Source organism: Malaclemys terrapin, chromosome 3 (genome assembly GCF_027887155.1).
Source record: "Malaclemys terrapin pileata isolate rMalTer1 chromosome 3, rMalTer1.hap1, whole genome shotgun sequence".
Lineage (NCBI taxonomy): Eukaryota > Metazoa > Chordata > Testudines > Emydidae > Malaclemys > Malaclemys terrapin.
Genome location: NC_071507.1, coordinates 162,991,607 through 163,010,606, shown reverse-complemented (window position 1 = coordinate 163,010,606; position 19,000 = coordinate 162,991,607). Strand labels below are relative to the sequence as shown.

Below are 19,000 nucleotides of genomic sequence, written 5' to 3'. Positions count from 1 at the left end.
TATGTATCCTTTTTCAAATGTTGCTCTGGTTACCCTGTGTCTATGTAACATCATATCATACAAGCTAATCATATTTGTCATTTTAGTTGGCTAATAAACTGTGCATTCAAGAATAAGTTCTAGTGTGATCTAGCTATTACTTTCCAGTTCCTTTTCAGGGAGTCTTTAAACACAAGCTTATTTTGTGTGTGGGGGGGGGTCCAGGTAACAAAAAACCTGCTACAACAGTACTCACGTTAAACAGTTTGCTTTGATGCCAAAATAATATTTATTGTTATCTGAGGCCAGCTGCCTGCCTTCTCTCTAGGATTCTATTTGTGAAGTTTCTACGTCTATAAATGGAAACACTAGCTAACCAGAAATTATCACCAGCACTGCCTGATAGAGTTCTGTCTCACAACTTGAAAAGTATAGTGATATCTAATATGTAGTCAGATTAAATCACTTCTACCCAGGATCTGAACCTCTTTTTCTGGGACATGGAGTTAGAAAAGCACGAAAAAGAAATCTCAGCAAAACACACCTTAAAGGAGAAGCTGACGGTAAGACATGTTGAGGTTTACTCTACAAACATTTTAAACTTAATGGTGAGGAGGAAAGGCAAAGCAACTGTTGAACCTTAGAAAGGTTCCAGTAATATTTCTATGCTTCCTCTAGCCAGTGACCTTGAAGATTAGCAGGCTTAGTGGAGCATGTTGAAATGAATTATGAATGATATCTTTCAGTGGAAATGATGGAATTTCATTAGTGACATTTGTGTAGTTGCAGAGTGAAAAACTAATTCAGTACAATTATATAATCCAAACCCAGGCCGATTACTCAGTTTTCTTCCAGGATTTCTGTATCAGAGTGTTTTCATGCTCTTGCAGTTTATTTTACATCAATAAAGGGCAGGTTGATTAGAAAATCTTATCAGCTCCTTCATTGGAAACTTGAAAATGAATTTAAACCAAAATAGGTGACCACAAGAAAAAAGAATGGTCAAAAATGCAATTTTATATTTGAGTAACATAGTATTTAAATACAGCTCTACATTGCAAAATAGAACTTGTTAATACTAAAGGTCATTTCCCAGACATCACCAAAGTGTCATGTTATTCTTGACTTTATTAACTGATAAGCTGTACTTAGTGCAAGTGATTGCTGATTTGTTTCTTAAAGAAAGATGACAATGTACTCTGATCCTGAGAGCAAGGTAATGCTATTATTGCATTATGGTCTATTATTTCACTTCACAGTGGGCAAGAGTTTACTCATGTTTGGCAGTAACTTATTCCTCAAGTAACCCCATTTAAATGAGACTATATGTGGGGTGATGTGTTACTCAGTGAGAATATGGGTATCCAGAATCTGTCCCTAAACTGGTAATTACACACACAGCCTGATTGAGACAGAGGGTAGGTTGGCTAGTGAGTCTAGGAGATCTTGAAACAAAATGTTAACTAATTTCTCTGTCTCAACTACTATGAATTTTTCAGGTAGAAAATTGTTTCTTTAAACAGTATTATCTGAAGGAGTTTTCAGATTAATATTAGTGTTAGTATTTTGTAAGAAAGCTAGTCAATCATTATTAACACTTCAGACTATGCAAGAAATACTGCATCTTTCTTATTTTTATGGCAAGATCCATAAAATGTAAAGAAAAAATATCAAAGGTTAAATCACTTAGATAATTCATACAAGCTGCAGGAAAAAAATATGCCTTGAAGTTCTTGTTTTGTATAGATCCTGTGGGAAAAAATAATATAAACATGTAATTAAAGATTGTATCATAATGCATACTCACAAGGGGCCCAATTAAGTTTGCCCAGGCAACTTTAATTCTGGCATTTCCTCACTTTTAAGACTTGATTTTGCAACCTTAATGTTCTTCTAATGTAGTTTTAAAAAAAATCTTACTGAGAAAAACAAATTCCCTTCTGTGGAATCATGTTGACATCCACATGGGTCAGCCACAAGGTTGGATCCACAATACAGACCTCTGCCACTTGAGCTAACAAAGTAACTGATTGTATGTCTACACTATGAAATTAGGTTGAAATTATAGAAGCCAGTTTTATAGATATCGGTTTTATACAGTCGACTGTATGTCCCCACATAAAATGCTCTAAGTGCATGAAGCCGGCGGACTGCGTCCACAGTACCGAGGCTAGCGTCGACTTCCGGAGCGTTGCACTATGGGTTCCCGCAGTCTCCACCGCCCATTGGAATTCTGGGTTGAGATCCCAATGCCTGATGATGCAAAACAGTGTCGTGGGGGGTTCTGGGTACATGCCAGCAGGCCCCTCCTCCTCCGTCGGAGCAATGGCAGACAATCGATTCGAGCCTTTTTACCTGGGTTACCTGTGCAGACAACATACCACGCCAAGCATGGAGCCCGCTCAGCTCAGCTCAGCTCACCGTCACCATATGTCATCTGGGTGCTGGCAGACGTGGTACTGCATTACTACACAGCAGCAGCTAATTGCCTTTTGGCAGTAGACAGTGCAGTATGACTGTTAGCCTTCATCGGCTATCTGGGTGCTGGCAGACGTGGGGCTGCATTACTACACAGCAGCAGCCCCTTGCCTTTTGGCAGTAGATGGTGTATTACAACTGGTATCCGTCATCGTTGTACTCCAGTTCAATCACAGGCACCTGGGCAGACATGCTTTGTCTCCTGGAGACTCAGTCCTGCTGGCAGTCCTATTCAACCGTCTTGACGATGATGGCTAGCAGTCGTAGTACAGTATCTTCTGCCAACCATCCAGAAGATGCCGAGGGCTATCAGTCATGCTGCACCGTCTGCTGCCAGCTTAAGATGTAAAAGATAGATGGACCAGATTTGTTCTGTATTTATTTGCTTCCCCCTCCCTCCGTGAAATCAACGGCCTGCTAAACCCAGGGTTTTGAGTTCAATCTTTGGGGGGGCCATTCTGTGTGACAGTTGTTTGTGTTTCTCCCTGATGCACAGCCACCTTCGCTGATTTTAATTTCCTGTACCTGTGCGCCATGTCGTCAGTCACCCCTCCCTCCCTCTGTCAGTTTCGCGCCTTTTTTCAGACCAGACGCCATAGCACTGGGATCATGGAGCCCGCTCAGATCACCACGGCAGTTATGAGCACCATGAACACCACGCGCATTGTCCTGGAGTATATGCAGAGCCAGGACATGCCAAAGCATTACCAGGACCAGCCGATGAGGCAATTGCAGCGTGGCGACGAGAGTGATGAGGAAATTGACATGGACACAGCCCTCACACAAGGTACGGGCCCCAGCAATGTGCAAATCATGGTGTTACTGGGGCAGATTCATGCCATGGAACGCCAATTCTGGGCCCAGGAAACAAGCACAGACTGGTGGGACCGCATCGTGTTGCAGGTGTGGGACGATTCCCAGTGGCTGCGAAACTTTCGCACGCGTAAGGGCACTTTCATGGAACTTTGTGACTTGCTTTCCCTTGCCCTGAAGCGCCAGAATATCAGGATGAGAGCAGCCCTCACAGTTGAGAAGCGAGTGGCGATAGCCCTGTGGAACCTTGCAACGCCAGACAGCTAGCGGTCAGTCGGGAATCAATTTGGAGTGGGCAAATCTACTGTGGGGGCTGCTGTGATCCAAGTTGACAGGGCAATCAAAGACCTGCTGATATCAAGGGTAGTCACTCTGGGAAACATGCAGGCCATAGTGGATGGCTTTGCTGCAATGGGATTCCCAAACTGTGGCGGGGCGATAGATGGATCCCATATCCCTATCTTGTCACCGGAGCACCAAGCCACTGAGTACATAAACTGCAAGGGGTACTTTTCAATGCTGCTGCAAGCCCTGGTGGATCACAAGGGACGTTTCACCAACATCAACATGGGATGGCCGGAAAAGGTACATGATGCTCGCGTCTTCAGGCACTCTGGTCTGTTTCAAAAGCTGGAGGAAGGGACTTTCTTCCCGGATCAGAAAATAACCATTGGGGATGTTGAAATGCCTATCGTGATCCTTGGGGACCCAGCTTACCCCTTAATGCCATGGCTCATGAAGCCATACACAGGCAACCTGGACAGTAGTCAGGACCTGTTCAACTACAGGCTGAGCAAGTGCAGAATGGTGGTGGAATGTGCATTTGGATGTTTAAAAGTGCGCTGGCGCAGCTTACTGACTTGCTCAGACCTCAGCGAAAAGAATATCCCCATTGTTATTGCTGCTTGCTGTGCGCTCCACAATATCTGTGAGAGTAAGGGGGAGACATTTATGGCAGGGTGGGAGGTTGAGGCACATTGCCTGGCCGCTGATTATGCGCAGCCAGACACCAGGGCGATTAGAAGAGTACAGCAGGGCGTGGTGCGCATCAGAGAAGCTTTGAAAACGAGTTTTGTGACTGGCCAGGCTATGGTGTGAAACTTCTGTTTGTTTCTCCTTGATGAACCCTCCACCCCCCCCCTCCGGTTCACTCTACTTCCCTGTAAACCAACCATCCCACCCTCCTCTCCCCCCTTCGAGCACCGCTTGCAGAGGCAATAAAGTCATTGTTACTTCATATTAATGCATTCTTTATTAATTCATCACACAACTAGGGGGATAATTGCCAAGGTAGCCCGAGAAGGGTGGGGGAGGAGGGAAGGAAAAGGATGCACTGTAGTTTAAAACTTTAAAACTTTAACACTTATTGAAGGCCAGCCTTCTGATGCTCGGGCAATCATCTGGGGTGGAGTGACTGGGTGGCTGGAGGCCCCCACACCGTGTTCTTGGTCGTCTGGGTGAGGAGGCTATGGGACTTGGGGAGGAGGGCTGTTGGTTACACAGGGGCTGTAGCGGCGGTCTCTGCTCCTGCTGCCTTTCCTGCAGCTCAACCATATGCTGGAGCATATGAGTTTGATGCTCCAGCAGCCGGAGCATCGACTCTTGCCTTCTGTCTGCAAGCTGATGCCACCTATCATCTTCAGCCCGCCACTTGCTCTGTTCATCCCGCGATTCAGCCCGCCACCTCTCCTCTCGTTCATATTGTGCTTTTCTGTAGTCTGACATTGACTGCCTCCACGCATTCTGCTGTGCTCTTTCAGATGGGAGGACATCTGGAACTCTGTGAACATATCATCCCAAGTCCGCCGTTTTCTCCTTCTAATCTTTGCTAGCCTCTGCGAAGGCGAAACATTTGCAGCTGGTGGAGGACAAGGGAGAGGTGGTTAAAAAGACACATTTTAGAGAACAATGGGTACACTCTTTCACGTTAAATTTTGTTGTTCACCTTACACAGCACATGTGTTTTCATTACAAGGTCGCATTTTTCCTCTTATATTGAGGGCCTGCCGGTTTGATGTGAAAGATCACTCATGCGGTGCCAGGCAACAGAATTCGGCTTGCAGGCAGCCATGGTAAGCCACAGTCTTTTGGCTTTTTTAACCCTCATAACATGTGGGAGTGGTTTCAAACAGTAGCGCCCTCATTTCCCATACCAAGGACCCATTGGGTTGGCCATTTAAAATGGGTTTGCAATGTAAAAGGAGGGGCTGGGGTTTTCGGGTTAACATGCAGCACAAACCCAACTACCCCCCGCCCCACATCCCCCCCCAATACTCTGGGATGATCCCTTCACCCATCCCCCCCCATCGCGTGGCCAACAGTGGCGAACATTTCTGTTCAGCCGAGCAAGAACAGGCATGCCGTTCTGAATGCCCCCTTAATAAAATAACCCCATTTCAACCAGGTGACCGTGAATGATATCACTCTTCTGAGGATAACAAAGAGAGATAAGGAATGGATGTTGTCTGCATGCTAGCAAACACCGGGACCATATGCTGCCATGCTTTGTTATGCAATGATTCCAGACTATGTGCTACTGGCCTGACGTGGTAAAGTGTCCTACCATGGCGGACGGGATAAGGCAGCCCTCCCCAGAAACCTTTTGCAAAGGCTTTGGGAGTATATGAAGGAGAGCTTTCTGGAGATGTCCCTGGAGGATTTCCGCTCCATCACCATACACGTGAACAGACTTTTCCAGTAGCTGTACTGGCCACGATTGCCAGGGCAAATTAATCATTAATCATTAAACACGCTTGCTTTTAAACCATGTGTGATATTTACAAAGGTACACTCACCAGAAGTCCCTTGTGTGCCCTCAGGGTCTGGAAGCACGCCTTGGGTGAGTTCGGGGGTTACTGGCTCCAGGTCCAGGGTGATAAACATATCCTGGCTGTTGGGGAAACCGGTTTCTCCGCTTCCTTGCTATGAGCTATCTTCATTATCTTCTTCATCATCATCATCATCTTCCGTGTACCCTGAACCCGCTTCCCTGTTGCGTGTTTCTCCATTGACGGAGTCAAAGCACACGGTTGGGGTAGTGGTGGCTGCACCCCCTAGAATGGCATGCAGCTCCACGTAGAAGCGGCATGTTTGCGGCTCTGCCCCAGACCTTCCGTTTACCTCTCTCTGGCTTTGTGGTAGGCTTTCCTTAGCTCCTTAATTTTCCTGCGGCACTGCTGTGCGTCCCTGTTATGGTCTCTGTCCTTCATGGCCTTTGAGACCTTTTCTAATATTTTGCCATTTTGTTTACTGCTACGGAGTTCAGCTAGCACTGATTCGTCTCCCCATATGGCGAGCAGATCCCGTACCTCCCGTTCTGTCCATGCTGGAGCTCTTTTGTGATTCTGGGACTCCATCATGGTTACCTGTGCTGATGAGCTCTGCGTGGTCACCTATGCTCTCCACGCTGGGCAAACAGGAAATGAAATTCAAAAGTTCGCCGGGCTTTTCCTGTCTACCTGGTCAGTGCATCTGAGTTGAGAGTGCTGTCCAGAGCGGTCACAATGAAGCACTGTGGGATAGTTCCCGGAGGCCAATAACGTCGAATTCCGTCCACACTACCCCAAATCCGACCCGCAAAGGCCGATTTTAGCGCTAATCCCCTCGTCGGAGGTGGAGTAAAGAAACCGGTTTAAATCGAAAGAAAGGGCTTCGTCGTGTGGACGTGTCCAGGCTTAATTCGATTTAACTCTGCTAAAGTCGACCTAAACTCGTAGTGTAGACCAGGCCTGATAGAGGACAACAACCTACTATTTCTGTGTGGACCAGACACTAGAGAAGGATGTGAGTGTGAGAGAAATTTTCCCAGTGAGTTTCATAGATATTTGGTGACAGCAGAAGAATGGTGAGACTCAGGAATCTTGGACTCTATTTGAGTTCTGGAGGGAATTGTGCTGAAGTTGTCACAGACCCTTCTGCCTGTTCCCTCTAAAACTGACCCTTTCTGCTCCTGTCTTCTCAAGCCTACCCCAGTCCCTACTCTCTCATCCTCCACCTCTTCGTTCATAGGTGCCGACTCTGTGGGTGCTGCGGGGCTGGAGCACCCACAGAGAAAAATTAGTGGGTGCTCCGCACCCACCGGCAGCCAAGCTCCCCCCACCCGCACCCCGTCCTTGCCTTCTCCTCCCCCGAGCATGCCGCATCCCTGCTCTTCTCCCTTCCAGTGCTTCCCGCCCACTGCCTAACAGCTGTTTGGCGGCGTTTGGGACTTTCTGGGACGGAGGGGGAGGAGTGGGGATGTGGTGTGCTCCGGGGAGGAGGCAGTAAAGTGGTGAGTCGGGGTGGGGCCTTGGAGGAAGGGGGTGGGGCGAGGGTGGGGTTTGAGCACTCATGGGGCAGAGGGGAAGTTGGCGCCTATGTCTTCATTCCAGTCCCAATCTCCTTGCCCACCCAGTTCCCATCTCCCAGACAGGACACCACCACCTGAATCCCATTCTTCCCCACACAATGGTTCCCAGTCCAAATCTCCACTTCTTGTAATCCACCCTGGGCTTCTCATCTGATCTGAGTCTCTCCTCTTTGAAACAAGCGGATCAGCTCAATTTTCAAACATAATTTAAGAATCTGTCAGTTTTTAATCCAGATATCCTGTATAAACATTACTGTTGGTGTTTCCACGTATTTGTATTCAGCGTGTAGTGAATGTGTGAACTAAGATAAATGCTGTATGAGATAACAATTCTATATTTTAAACCCTATGAATTAGACTACACTGCAATATTTTAAATTCTGGTTTATACTTTGCTGATTGTTCCAAATATTTCCACCCTTTTGTTCACTAGAACAAAGATCTGATCACAGGTTTCTACAGTTCTTAGAAATGTTCAGTGACTACCCAGAGACCAGTTCATACTCAAGATACTGTATGTCTCCAAAGTGGGACAGCCTCACTGTACATAAAGGAGTCATTGCCTTCTGACTCTTTGATAAACAGAAATTATTGTCCTCCTAAATTTCTGCAATCTGGCTCTGTAGCTCATTCAAACCATATTGTGGACCAGATCCTCAGCTAGTGTACATCAGTTTTTATTGAAAGTGTGGATGATTTACTCTGACCAGTGAGGATCTGGTCCTACATATCCCCACACACCCTGAAAAGTTCTCTTTGTACACATCTCGTAAATATATGGCACTCTCTGCCATCTCACTTAATAATGTCCAGACTTGACTTTAAAGAGCTCCCCTTATCTTGGCTCGTGGGAGCAAGTATTTCTGTTGTCAGGGTCTCTGGGAGAATTTTTTAAAAGTGACTGTGGAAATGGAAGGTTATACTGGATCTATTTTGTGAACAGTAAAGTCAAATGAGATGGATACAGATATTCTAAAAACCCCTCTATCTCTGTTAATCTTCAATAGATCAGCCTAACCTGACTCATGGCGCTATCCTTTTGCACTTGTGACTTTGTTATACACACACAAGGCAGAGGCATTTCTGGAACAGCCCTATTGATATGAAGGTAGATGCTGAGTTCAAAATAATCTTCCTGATTCTATTCCTGATTTCTCACCCACTGATACAGGAAGAATTCTCCACCCAGCTACTTGTAAGGCTTTTATTATATTTCACATTTTATCTATTTCCTATTTGAACAATTGTAGCAAATTGACACTAGCATCCTTAACAGAGAACATTCAATCTTTGCACTACCATTTTCCAGGTTTATAAAACACAATTGACTTTTAGGGTAAATTAAATAATGGTAAAGAAGGAAAAGTCACAGAGGGACAACAAATTAAGCCAAACCAATCTGTAGAGTGGAAAAAAATAGCATGTGTTGCTCGAAGAGGCATTAGGATTATGCTTTGAATGAATACGTGTGCTCTATATAAGAAAGGACTGAAGGATTTAGACTAGAAAATCATTATTTGCTTTTCACAAGTCATATCTGGATCCAACTAGTCCTGAACCAAATGATTTAAATCAAATCCCCCAAAGTCAAAAGTTGTTGTTCTGCGCTGGTGTGAAGTGGAGCTTGTCACAACTCACTTGTACAGATTTCTACAATTGTCTAAAAGACACTTACATTGCCTGTGCATCTGCCTGAAAAACAATGGAGGTCCCTGAACTGATAGCTGTCTATGCACCCCCCTATTAGCAAAATGATTGCTCCCTCTTGGATGTCTCAGGGACAGTGGGGATCAGGAAGGTCTGGCTAAGTGTGCGGGAGTGAAAAAACGGGGATATTTTCTTGATAGTCTAATGTGCTGTGGCCTTACTGATGAACCTTTTTACTTCTTCCCTCCAAACAAATTTCACCCACTCCTACTCTTCAGATTGCTTCACTGACTCCTCAGAGCACTGAGCTACCGATTCTGTAAATTGTAATTGTAAATTGACAGGTGAGTACCTAGTGCATAAATCCTCATGGAAACTTGAGGCAAAATGCAAAAAAATAAAATAAAATAAAAAAATAAAAAGCCACCATTCGTGAATGACCCCGATCCTGTTGCCAGTGAACAGAGGACAATCTCCCTATGGAGTGGACCAAAGAAGAGCCATGGGCCCTCATACATAAAAGCAAGTGCCACACCTACTGGAATAGTGGTTACAATTCTGTAGCATTTGTCCATTGTTTGCCCCACCCTTTTCCTCTCTCAATACCAGACAAACTCTTCCTGCACTCCCCACCGGTCCCTTCTTCTTCCCTTCAAAATCCCTCTTACCCTCCCTATTCCCTTACACATTCACACTCCCTCTGCTGCCATTCCTTTTAACCTTCCTCTACCCCCAGTCAAAACAAACAGCAAAGTAAGTTGAAACTTGTACCAGTGATCATCTATATATTCTATCCCCTCCCTCCTCCACTCCTCATCTGGTACTGGATCCTTGAGACTTCAAAAGCTTCAGACTGTGGTCTCTCTCTTCCTATGTATTTGTACAGTGCTTAGCACATGAGGCCCTGATCCTGATGGGTCTTTCTTTTGCGGCTACCATCACATAACCAGCAAATGATAAATAATCCTAACCTATGCTACAGGCCTTAGGCTGTGTACACCATCAGTGCAAGTCCCATCACCTGAACTTCTCTTCCAACGTATCTAAATGTAAATAGTGTAACAGAGTTGCTGTGCTGGCTGGGACTGTGTGTGTGCCACATCCACAGGCAGCCCCTAAAAGACGTGGTGTCCTCCCAGACGGGAAGGACCCCTTACTCAGAGAATAACCCTGGGAAGAAGTTCAGGGTGGGGCATGGTTTCTGCCCCAGGAAAGAAGTGTTTTGGAGTAAGGAACAGGAGGGGAGCTGCCTCTGTCCCCTCTTCCAGGATTAAATAAATTCTGTTCTTACTGAGCTTGTGTCTGTGTCGTCATTCTGGGGACTGCTTGTTTATGCTAACCCACCAAGAGGGAGATTGAGGTCATGCAGCAGGGCAGCCCTCACCCCAATGGGATATCCTCTCGTCTTTTGGCAGATCGGACACAGTTTCCATCTACTAGAATGCTACTGCATCAGTGAGCTGGTACAGCAGGCAGCTTGGGTGGAGGGAATCATGCTGTGGAATCCTTGTCCTCTGCATTTGTTCTTCTCTCTCCTGCCTGCAGAGGGAGATCACTTTGGTTCAGGAGTGGTGGTGGTGGTGAACTGACAGCTCTGCCAAAAACTCTTATTTGTTCTGTTTTCTGAGCAGGTCTCTCCTTTGACTTTTCTCTCACTCTGTTCTAGTTGGGTGAGACCTAAGCGGGAGCTTGTAGAAATATGTTGTGTGTCCCCCACACTTTCCAGTCTCAGCTTTTCTTTACTAGATTCCCTACTGAGAAGGATACATTGTTTTCAGAGCTGTTAGTGAACCCCCTTCCACAATGAGAACTGCAGCGCTGTACTGTCAAAGCACACAATGCATATAATGTATTTCCCATTCAGTACCAGGGCATCGCTAAATTTTTCACCCTTCTTTTAGGGGGCTGCCAAGTCAGTATTGAACCAGTTCAGTTCTCCAAACACTCCATGAGTTTTTATCCAACAAAAATGCACTTGGATTTTGAACTAGAGACTTTTGTTGAGGATCATGTTTCCACAACTATTGCAATATTATTTATGTTAACACAGGCAAGTCCCACATGCCTTGAAAGGAGTCCCATTAAAGTCTATGGAGCTGCTCTGAGGACTAAAGTGAGCAGTGTTTGACCCTTAGAAAATTAGGTTAAATTTCCTGTATATCAACTCTCCAGGGTCAAAGTGTGGCACTAAGTTACTGTTGCATAACAAAACATGAGTTCATAAAGGGAATTATGATGCAGAAGAATTAACCTAAAATAATTTTGGATATTTTTGGTAACAGTTTCAAGCTAAGCCATGGTCAGATATAAAACTGCAAAGAGAAAAGAAGCCTGAGCACAGTATAAAATGCACAATCAATTTTATCATCAATTTGACAGATACAATATATAACAAAAGTTCACAGTACCAGTAAGCAAATATGCTCTGGAAAACTGGAGAAAATACTGGTGTCAATTAAGTAGAACATTACATTTAAAGGAGATTGAATTAAAGATTTTATTTCTATTATAGTTCAAGTCTCTTTGTTCCCCTGACTTTCATTGTCTAGTGGGTTAACAATGGAGTTATTCTTAGCAGTGTATATCAAACAGTACATCCCATATGCAGTTAGTGCAGCTTTGTGTGTGTGAATAGATCATCCCAGTTTATCAGAGGGGAATGAGTTACAGCCTGTTCTAACCCTGGTCAGACTCCACATCAGTCTGACTTTATCCGGGAGCTTGTCATAGCTGAGTGCCCCTCATTCGGGGATGTGTTATCTGCAGTTCCTATGTACTTTGGGGGTTCTGAAATGCCTTGTCCCAAAGAAGTGCAATTGTCCTGGTGGATCATAAAGGGAGACAGGGTCACTGCAGTACCTCTGAATGGCTTTGAAGATCAGGACCAAAGGCTTGACCTGGCAGTGGGAGTGGATGGAGAGTCCAGGAGGGAGCTGAGCCACCCAGGTGGCATGCTTTAAATGTCCTGCCTGGCCAGCGGGGTGGGCTGCTGCACTGCACAAACTGGAGCTTCTGCATTGCTGCCCCATAGAGCTCCAGATATAGTGAGATACAATAATCCTGCCTGGAGGTGCTGAATGTGTGGGTCCTCTAGGAAAGTTCACTCTCAGCAAGCTGCAGGTACCAGAATGCTGGTCACCACTGATACTGGTTGCCTAGGATCAGTGATGAATCAAACAGGACCAGAGCTGTGCACCATTTTGACAAATGAGGGGGAGATTCCTTTGATGAAAGGGGGAGGAGAGAGAGTCCTGGCAAGTCCTTGAAGTGTTTCCCCTTTCTAATCAGCATCACTTTACTCTTGCCTGAGTTGGGTTAAAGCCAGCTGCTCTTCATCCAGATGCTAGTCACCTGCAGGCATTGTGAAATCCTTGTGGTTCCATTGGTGGGAAAGGAGAGCTACGAATGGTATCATCAGCACAGTCTTGGCAGCAGGTTCCTTGAATTGTCACCAAGTGGTCTCATGGAGATGTTGAAGAGGAGTGGGAAAGGGCCATATCCTAAGGACCCTGCAGGTGAGGCATTTCAGGGATGATCTGCAGTTGTATATTTGTATATTTACTCTCTGGATCTTCTTGATGAGGAATGACTGGAACCTTTGTAATCCTGCACTATCTACTGTAGCAAAGTCATGCAAGTGGATCAGGGACACCTTGTGAGCCACTGTAGTGAAGGCTGCAGAGATCTTGAGTATCATTAGCACTGAAACATAGCCTAGCTCTGGCCCGACACGCACCGGGGGCAGGGCAGGCTCCCTGCCTGTCTGCCCTGCCCTGCCCATGCGCCGCTCCGGGAAGCCCCGGGAACCTGGGGAAGGAGGGGCACGTGGGTGTGTGTGGCTGTTGCTTCAGGCACCGCCCCCAGCAGCTCCCCTTGGCTACGGTTCTAGCCTCTTCCTTGAGCGGCACGGGGGCAGGGCAGGCAGGCAGGGAGCCTGCCCTGCCCCCGGTGCGTGTTGGGCCGGATCCGCTCTAGGTAAATGCTGGGAGAGGGCGGGGGGGCCACGAGGAGTTCACGGGCCGCAGAAAATAACCCCGCGGGCCACAAGCGGCCCCCAGGCCGCGTGTTTGAGACCCCTGGCCTAGGCTGTGTGCTTGTCTGAAGCCTGATTGTGAAGCATGCAGAATGTTGGCAACTGTCATGTGTTTCCAAAAGATTTCCCCTAGGAATGTGAAATTGGAGATAGGATGATGTTTTCTGTATGCATTGCTGGCTTTTTGAGGGTTTGTCCAACAAACAATTGCATTTTTTTTAAATGGTAGTTTTCGTAGATTCATAGATTCCAAGGCTGGAAGAGACCACTGTGAACATCTAGCCTGACCTTCTATATAGCACAGGCCTTAGAACTTCCCCAAAATAATTCCCCAGCATATCTTTTAGAAAAATATCCAATCTTGATTTTTAAAATGGCCAGTGTTGAAGTATCCACCATGACGCTTAGTAAGTTGTTCCAATGGTTAATTACCTTCTTCTGTTCCCAAGCCCTCTTTAGCCATAGATAATAAAACTGCACCTGTCATAAAGACAACCCCTCAGTATAGCTCCTGCATAAACCGATTTTAAAATCACTTTGCGTTACAGCAGCAGTTGCTGCAAGTCTGTCAGTGATACATGTTGCTGAAATGAACTTTTGGAAATAGCCCTTATGACAGTAAATGAGAGAAGAGAAGGGAGATGATTAATGAGAAGGGAAGATGCAATGGAGACTGTCAGAGTACTGTGCTTTCACCATAACATTTATTACATACAGTACATGTGGTAAAAATATTTTCCATATTCTCTTTGCAGCAATTGTCAGATACCTAAATATGTCGAGTCATTTTGCCAATATTATCCCCATTGGGAGAGGTTTTAAATAGAGTGGTATTTAGGATAAAGTTAGTTTTAAATGTTTTAAAGACTAGTTTTAAAGGTTCTAAACTACTTTAGAAACTTTAGAGAGCTGTATAGCTATTTTTCACATTTCACTGCCTGTCTCTTGATGTTTGTCCCAAGGTAATTTTTAGACAGCAGTGCTCCCAAACTTCCTCCCTAGAAATGGATTGAAACTAATTCAGAAAGATAGGACAGAGATGGACAGAAATGAAGACATTTTTATTTTTATTTTTGTCAAACTCAGTTTTTCCCTTCTCCACATCTGTGGTAACCTTCTTTATCCTCTCTGGATTAGAAAGGATAGCACTGACTGCTGAGGTACGTACCCTGCTGCCACTATTGTCTCTCTGGGAGTCCCCGTTCCACCAATCCAAGTGGGGAGCAGATCAAAATTAGGAGTGGCATGATTGGCATGGAGCCAACGAGGGTCCCCAGGGCTTGGTGTAACCAGGGTCTCAGATTGCCTTAATCCAGCTTTGCAAACATCATCACACTGTAACACAATGTCACCCAACCAAATCTGATGACCCTGTGTTTGTTCATCAGACTCAAGCAGGGTTTGTCTGGATCAGAATGAATTTCCACCAGAAGCATTTGTCCAAACTGAATTTTTTATTGTGCTTTATCGTGGTACAGCTCAGAAACTGACATGCTTGTTATCTGATAACAAGCACCGAAGTATTGGATTTATTATAAACATAGCTGGTCATGTCAACTCTAAGGATGCCGAAGACTTTCTATTATAAGATCCAGTTTTCAGTTGCTTATAACTTTGCCAAACTTTAAGTATTTGGACTAAAATGTTGCATGCTGATTGTCTGCCTCAGGCTGTTTTTTTTTTTTTTTTTTAAAGTTTCAGCCAAAATAATTAAGCCATTTCAGAGAATAGAGTTAGGGGAAAATACATTGTTTTGGACATGCTATAAAATCCAAAATACTCTGAAAAATTAGACTCTAGAGCCTGGAATCAAAAGATACTTAGACGCCTCTCTGCCTCTTGTGCCTTAGCCTACCATTTAGGCACCACTGTCATTCTCAAAGCCTCTCCTCAGCTGCTGCGTAACCCCCGATGGTGCCTAAGTCTCCATGGTGACAAAGTTTCTGCTGGTCGGCATTTGCAAAGCCACCTAAGCTCTGATGCCACCCCACAGCTAAAAAGCAGCTCAGAGCCCTAGCTCAAACCAGAGGCCAGGGGCATCATTTCAGAAAAATTCTATGGGCAGGTGGGGGGAATGGACACACAGAACATTGTGTGTGATTGTCTTATATCCTGCAAAGTCTGAGGGAATAGGAGGCAAAAAGTGGAAGACATAATGGAGCATATAGACCTAAGAAAAGTCAGTGGGGGCAACTGCCCTCTTTGTCCCATAGCAAATGATGCCTCTGCCGGAGGCCCTAAAGCAGGATCCTCAAACTAGGTGAGGGAATACTATCTTGGCTGTGGGGCCTGATCCTGTTGGCGTGCTCTTGAGGTACCTTCCGATTCTATGATTCTATCTTCTTTTGAAGTGGATCAAATCTTTTTGAAGTGATCAAAGCAAATTATCCTATGAAGCAGTTACATGCAATGAATATTAATAGATTATTGGGCTGCACACAACATGTCAGCAGCCCGGGGTTGTTTAGAAAGTCTACTAATGAAAGCATAGGTGAAACAATGGATACAGAATGAAGATACACACCCTCACCATTAAAATAAACCACATGCTAATGTAAAAACACTGGAAGGGGAAAAGAGTGGGAGAGAGATACCGGGGAAGTTTCTCTAAAAACAACCTAGAGAAAACCAACTCAGAATTATTTTGGGGAAGTTCTATCACCTATAGGCATGTGAGACTATGATTATAGTGGTCCCTTCTGGCCTGGGAATCTCTGAATCTATTAGGAAAGAAATGAAAAGCACAGCAATACTGAAAACTATAAATGCAATCCGTCAATAAGCCGGAGATTTCAGAAAGATATTGAAGAACAGGGAGGGAAAAGAGAGAACAAAAAGGAAGGGACACGATGGGTTGGACTTTCCATCTTGCACCTTGTGTAGCCATTTACATCTGTGCAAAGTGCTCAGTAAGGGTTTTTGATTAATCTAGTACAGTCACACTTTATTCCATTTATAAATCATTTACAGAGAGTTAATAAATAATTACTAGATTTTTTTTAAAAATGGGAAATCAATTATTAGACTCCAACAGATCAATAGATTGCTTATAAATCTGGCGTATACCCATCTGTAACACCTTCTACTGATGTGTTTACAACTGTCTGACACACAGATCATGTCAATAACATGCATTAACATCTATTAATCATTAAATATTTATAAACCAATCACAAGTCCTTATTGTAAAATGTTACCTCCCACATTGTGTCCTATATTGGATAGATAGGATGTTTAGATATATGGAGTGAAATCCTGGCCTTATTGGAGTCAATGGAAGTTTTGTCATTGACTTCCTTAGGGCCAGGAGTTGCCTCATCATTGGGAGTGATTCTGGACAATTACTCTTTACTTACCATTAGTGAGCTTGCTGTTGAGTTCCACACATCACCACTCTTCTCCAAACTGAGTTTTACACAGGACTTACCTCTCAACCTCTCCGGCATACCAAACATGGAACTTGGCTGCATTATTTACTCATCTTTCAGACTCTTTTCAGGCATTAATAGTTTTTTTCTAAAATGGCACCTCTCCTTGCAGAGATTCTAAGGGTAGCTATGTATCCAGCAATAAAACTTTCCCTCATGCCCTTGAGTAACTGTCTGAGTACAACCTTGCTCTGTGTGAAGGAAAAATGTCAGCATAAGAAAGGAGCAAGAGATGTGCTGCAGTAAAGAATCCATTCCATAAATGCATAGGCACTTTGCTCGATTTACTTTACTATTATTATTTCCATAGTTAGTTTCCCTTTAATTTCAGGTTATGTCCGTCATTGGCTGCTGTTACTTCAGTGTTGAAGTAGCCTTCTTACTCATCAGCACGTTGTCCCAAAACAATACATCACATTTTCGTGTGATCTCTCAACCTTCCGTTTCTTCTGAAGTGTTTACAGAAGTTTGTAGCACCATTGTTCACCGCACACCTCCAGAGATGTGAGACAACCGATACATTCCAGCCTGACTTTAGTCTTGGGCCTAGGAACGAGATTGCCCTTTGCAGCATGCTGATTCAGGGGTATGTTCTATACTAGTAACCAGTCATTTCAGCATAAATGACCATGGAGCAATACTGGATGATATAAATATAATGGTGGGATTGCCTTTGTTTGCAACACGTTGAACTACATCATTGCCAGTTTATTTCCATACTCATTCTGATAAATGTTCGGTTGGTTCTCCAGGAGCTAGGCAACTAGGCCAAGTTAATTTCCCCCTCTGCCTGATGAGGAGCAGGGTCTCAAATTTGGGTCTCTCACCTCCTATGAGAGTGTCCTAACCATTGGACTATGGGGCATTGTGAGGGAGAGCTTTCTTAGGCTCTCTTGTTGAAGCTGTTCCACTGTGTATAAATAATTAAATGTTCTCTGAGTCAGAGAGACTGTTGTAGAATGCCTGCTCTAGTGGTTAGAGCATTCAGCTAGGAGGTAGAATACTGAAGTTCAAATTCCTGTTTCCTGTCAAGCAGATGGTGTAATCGGACCGTGGTCTTTCATGTCCTGTGTGAGTGCTGGTAACCACTGGGCTAAAGGTTATAAGGGGGCACCACCTTTTCATCCTCCCCTTGCCATTTTGTGTTGGTTAAGATGTGCTCAGAGCACATCTACTGGATCGGACTCCAAAAGCAAGATAGATGGGGAATGCCTAGCTTTGTGAAACCCATTGGGGTTTAGCCGTAAATTGGGGCCAAAGTACGGCGTTAGATGCATTGGGGACTTTAAAGGTGGATACTTAGGCACCAATTGAGAAGAGTGAATGCCAATGACTCCTAAATGTTGGACTTAGAAACCTAAAGTGCCATCACTGAATCCCACCCCTAGTTTTCCCTGCTGCTTCTGTTTTTCAGTCATTAATAGAGCCTCTATAAGGCTTGGTAAGGTGGAGAGTGAGTAAAAGGGTCCATTTTCAGTCTGCCACAAGAGTTCACTCTTATTATACATCTCATGTAACAGATGTTGTAATACAACAGTTCAACTTATGGCTGACATTGCAAATAAGGAGGCTGAGCAAGACATGAAATACTTTTTGACACAAACGGCTCTGAGATGTCCATCCAAGCTCGAGTGCTGCTTTGGTTGTGCCTAAAGCTGACCTCTGAGCTTTGGTTTAGAAAAAAACATGCTTATACATTTAAACAAATAACCCATGTTTTAGTGCATGAAAGCAATTAATTCTGATGGAAGCTGCATGGCTAACTGACATCACTGCTTTGAAATGGAGGGGATAGGGCCGGTTTCTAGCACATATTAAAACACTTTAAAGAGCACTTCTTCCCTTACTGTCCCCCTCCTTTCTTAATAGTAGGGCTGCAGCAATTCAGTCACCAGAGTGAGTCACGTAAGATTTTAGTATATCCCAGCAAAATAGTCTGTAGTCAAGTTCTGCCGCTATTCTTAGCAGTGCCCCAAAAGAGGAAAGATGAGCCTATTGATGATGAGTCATACTGGTGACAAACAGACTGGATAGTATCAAGTAGATGTTTGGCTTCTACACCGACTACCCTTATGAGTAAACAGCTCTACTAAAATAACGTACAGGGAGCAGGGAACCAGCCCAATGTAAGGGAAGCTGTCACACTAAGCCAGATCATGGCTCTCACTGTGACTACTTTTGTGTCATTCCATCAGTGCAAAACTGGCTTAGTTTAATTCAGTGGCGCCCAACCTTATTACACAGGAGGGCCACATAAACCTAAGCACAATCTTG

The 19,000-nt window shown here is 44.6% G+C and overlaps 1 protein-coding gene across 11 annotated transcripts in view; it reads left to right on the top strand.

Moving 5' to 3' along the window:
• Positions 1-203: 203 nt before the first annotated feature.
• MLIP (muscular LMNA interacting protein) overlaps positions 204-19,000 on the top strand; it is a 173,445-nt gene continuing 154,648 nt past the window's right edge. Inside the window, exon 1 of one of the 11 annotated variants that reach the window (XM_054023337.1) lies at positions 204-542. In XM_054023337.1, the coding sequence (XP_053879312.1) occupies positions 480-542 (63 nt within the window). In that variant the 5' untranslated portion in view covers positions 204-479. Of the gene's footprint in view, positions 543-5,328; positions 5,343-19,000 lie in introns of those variants that run through there. The other 10 variants (XM_054023334.1, XM_054023336.1, XR_008444439.1 and 7 more) reach the window with 10 other exon arrangements.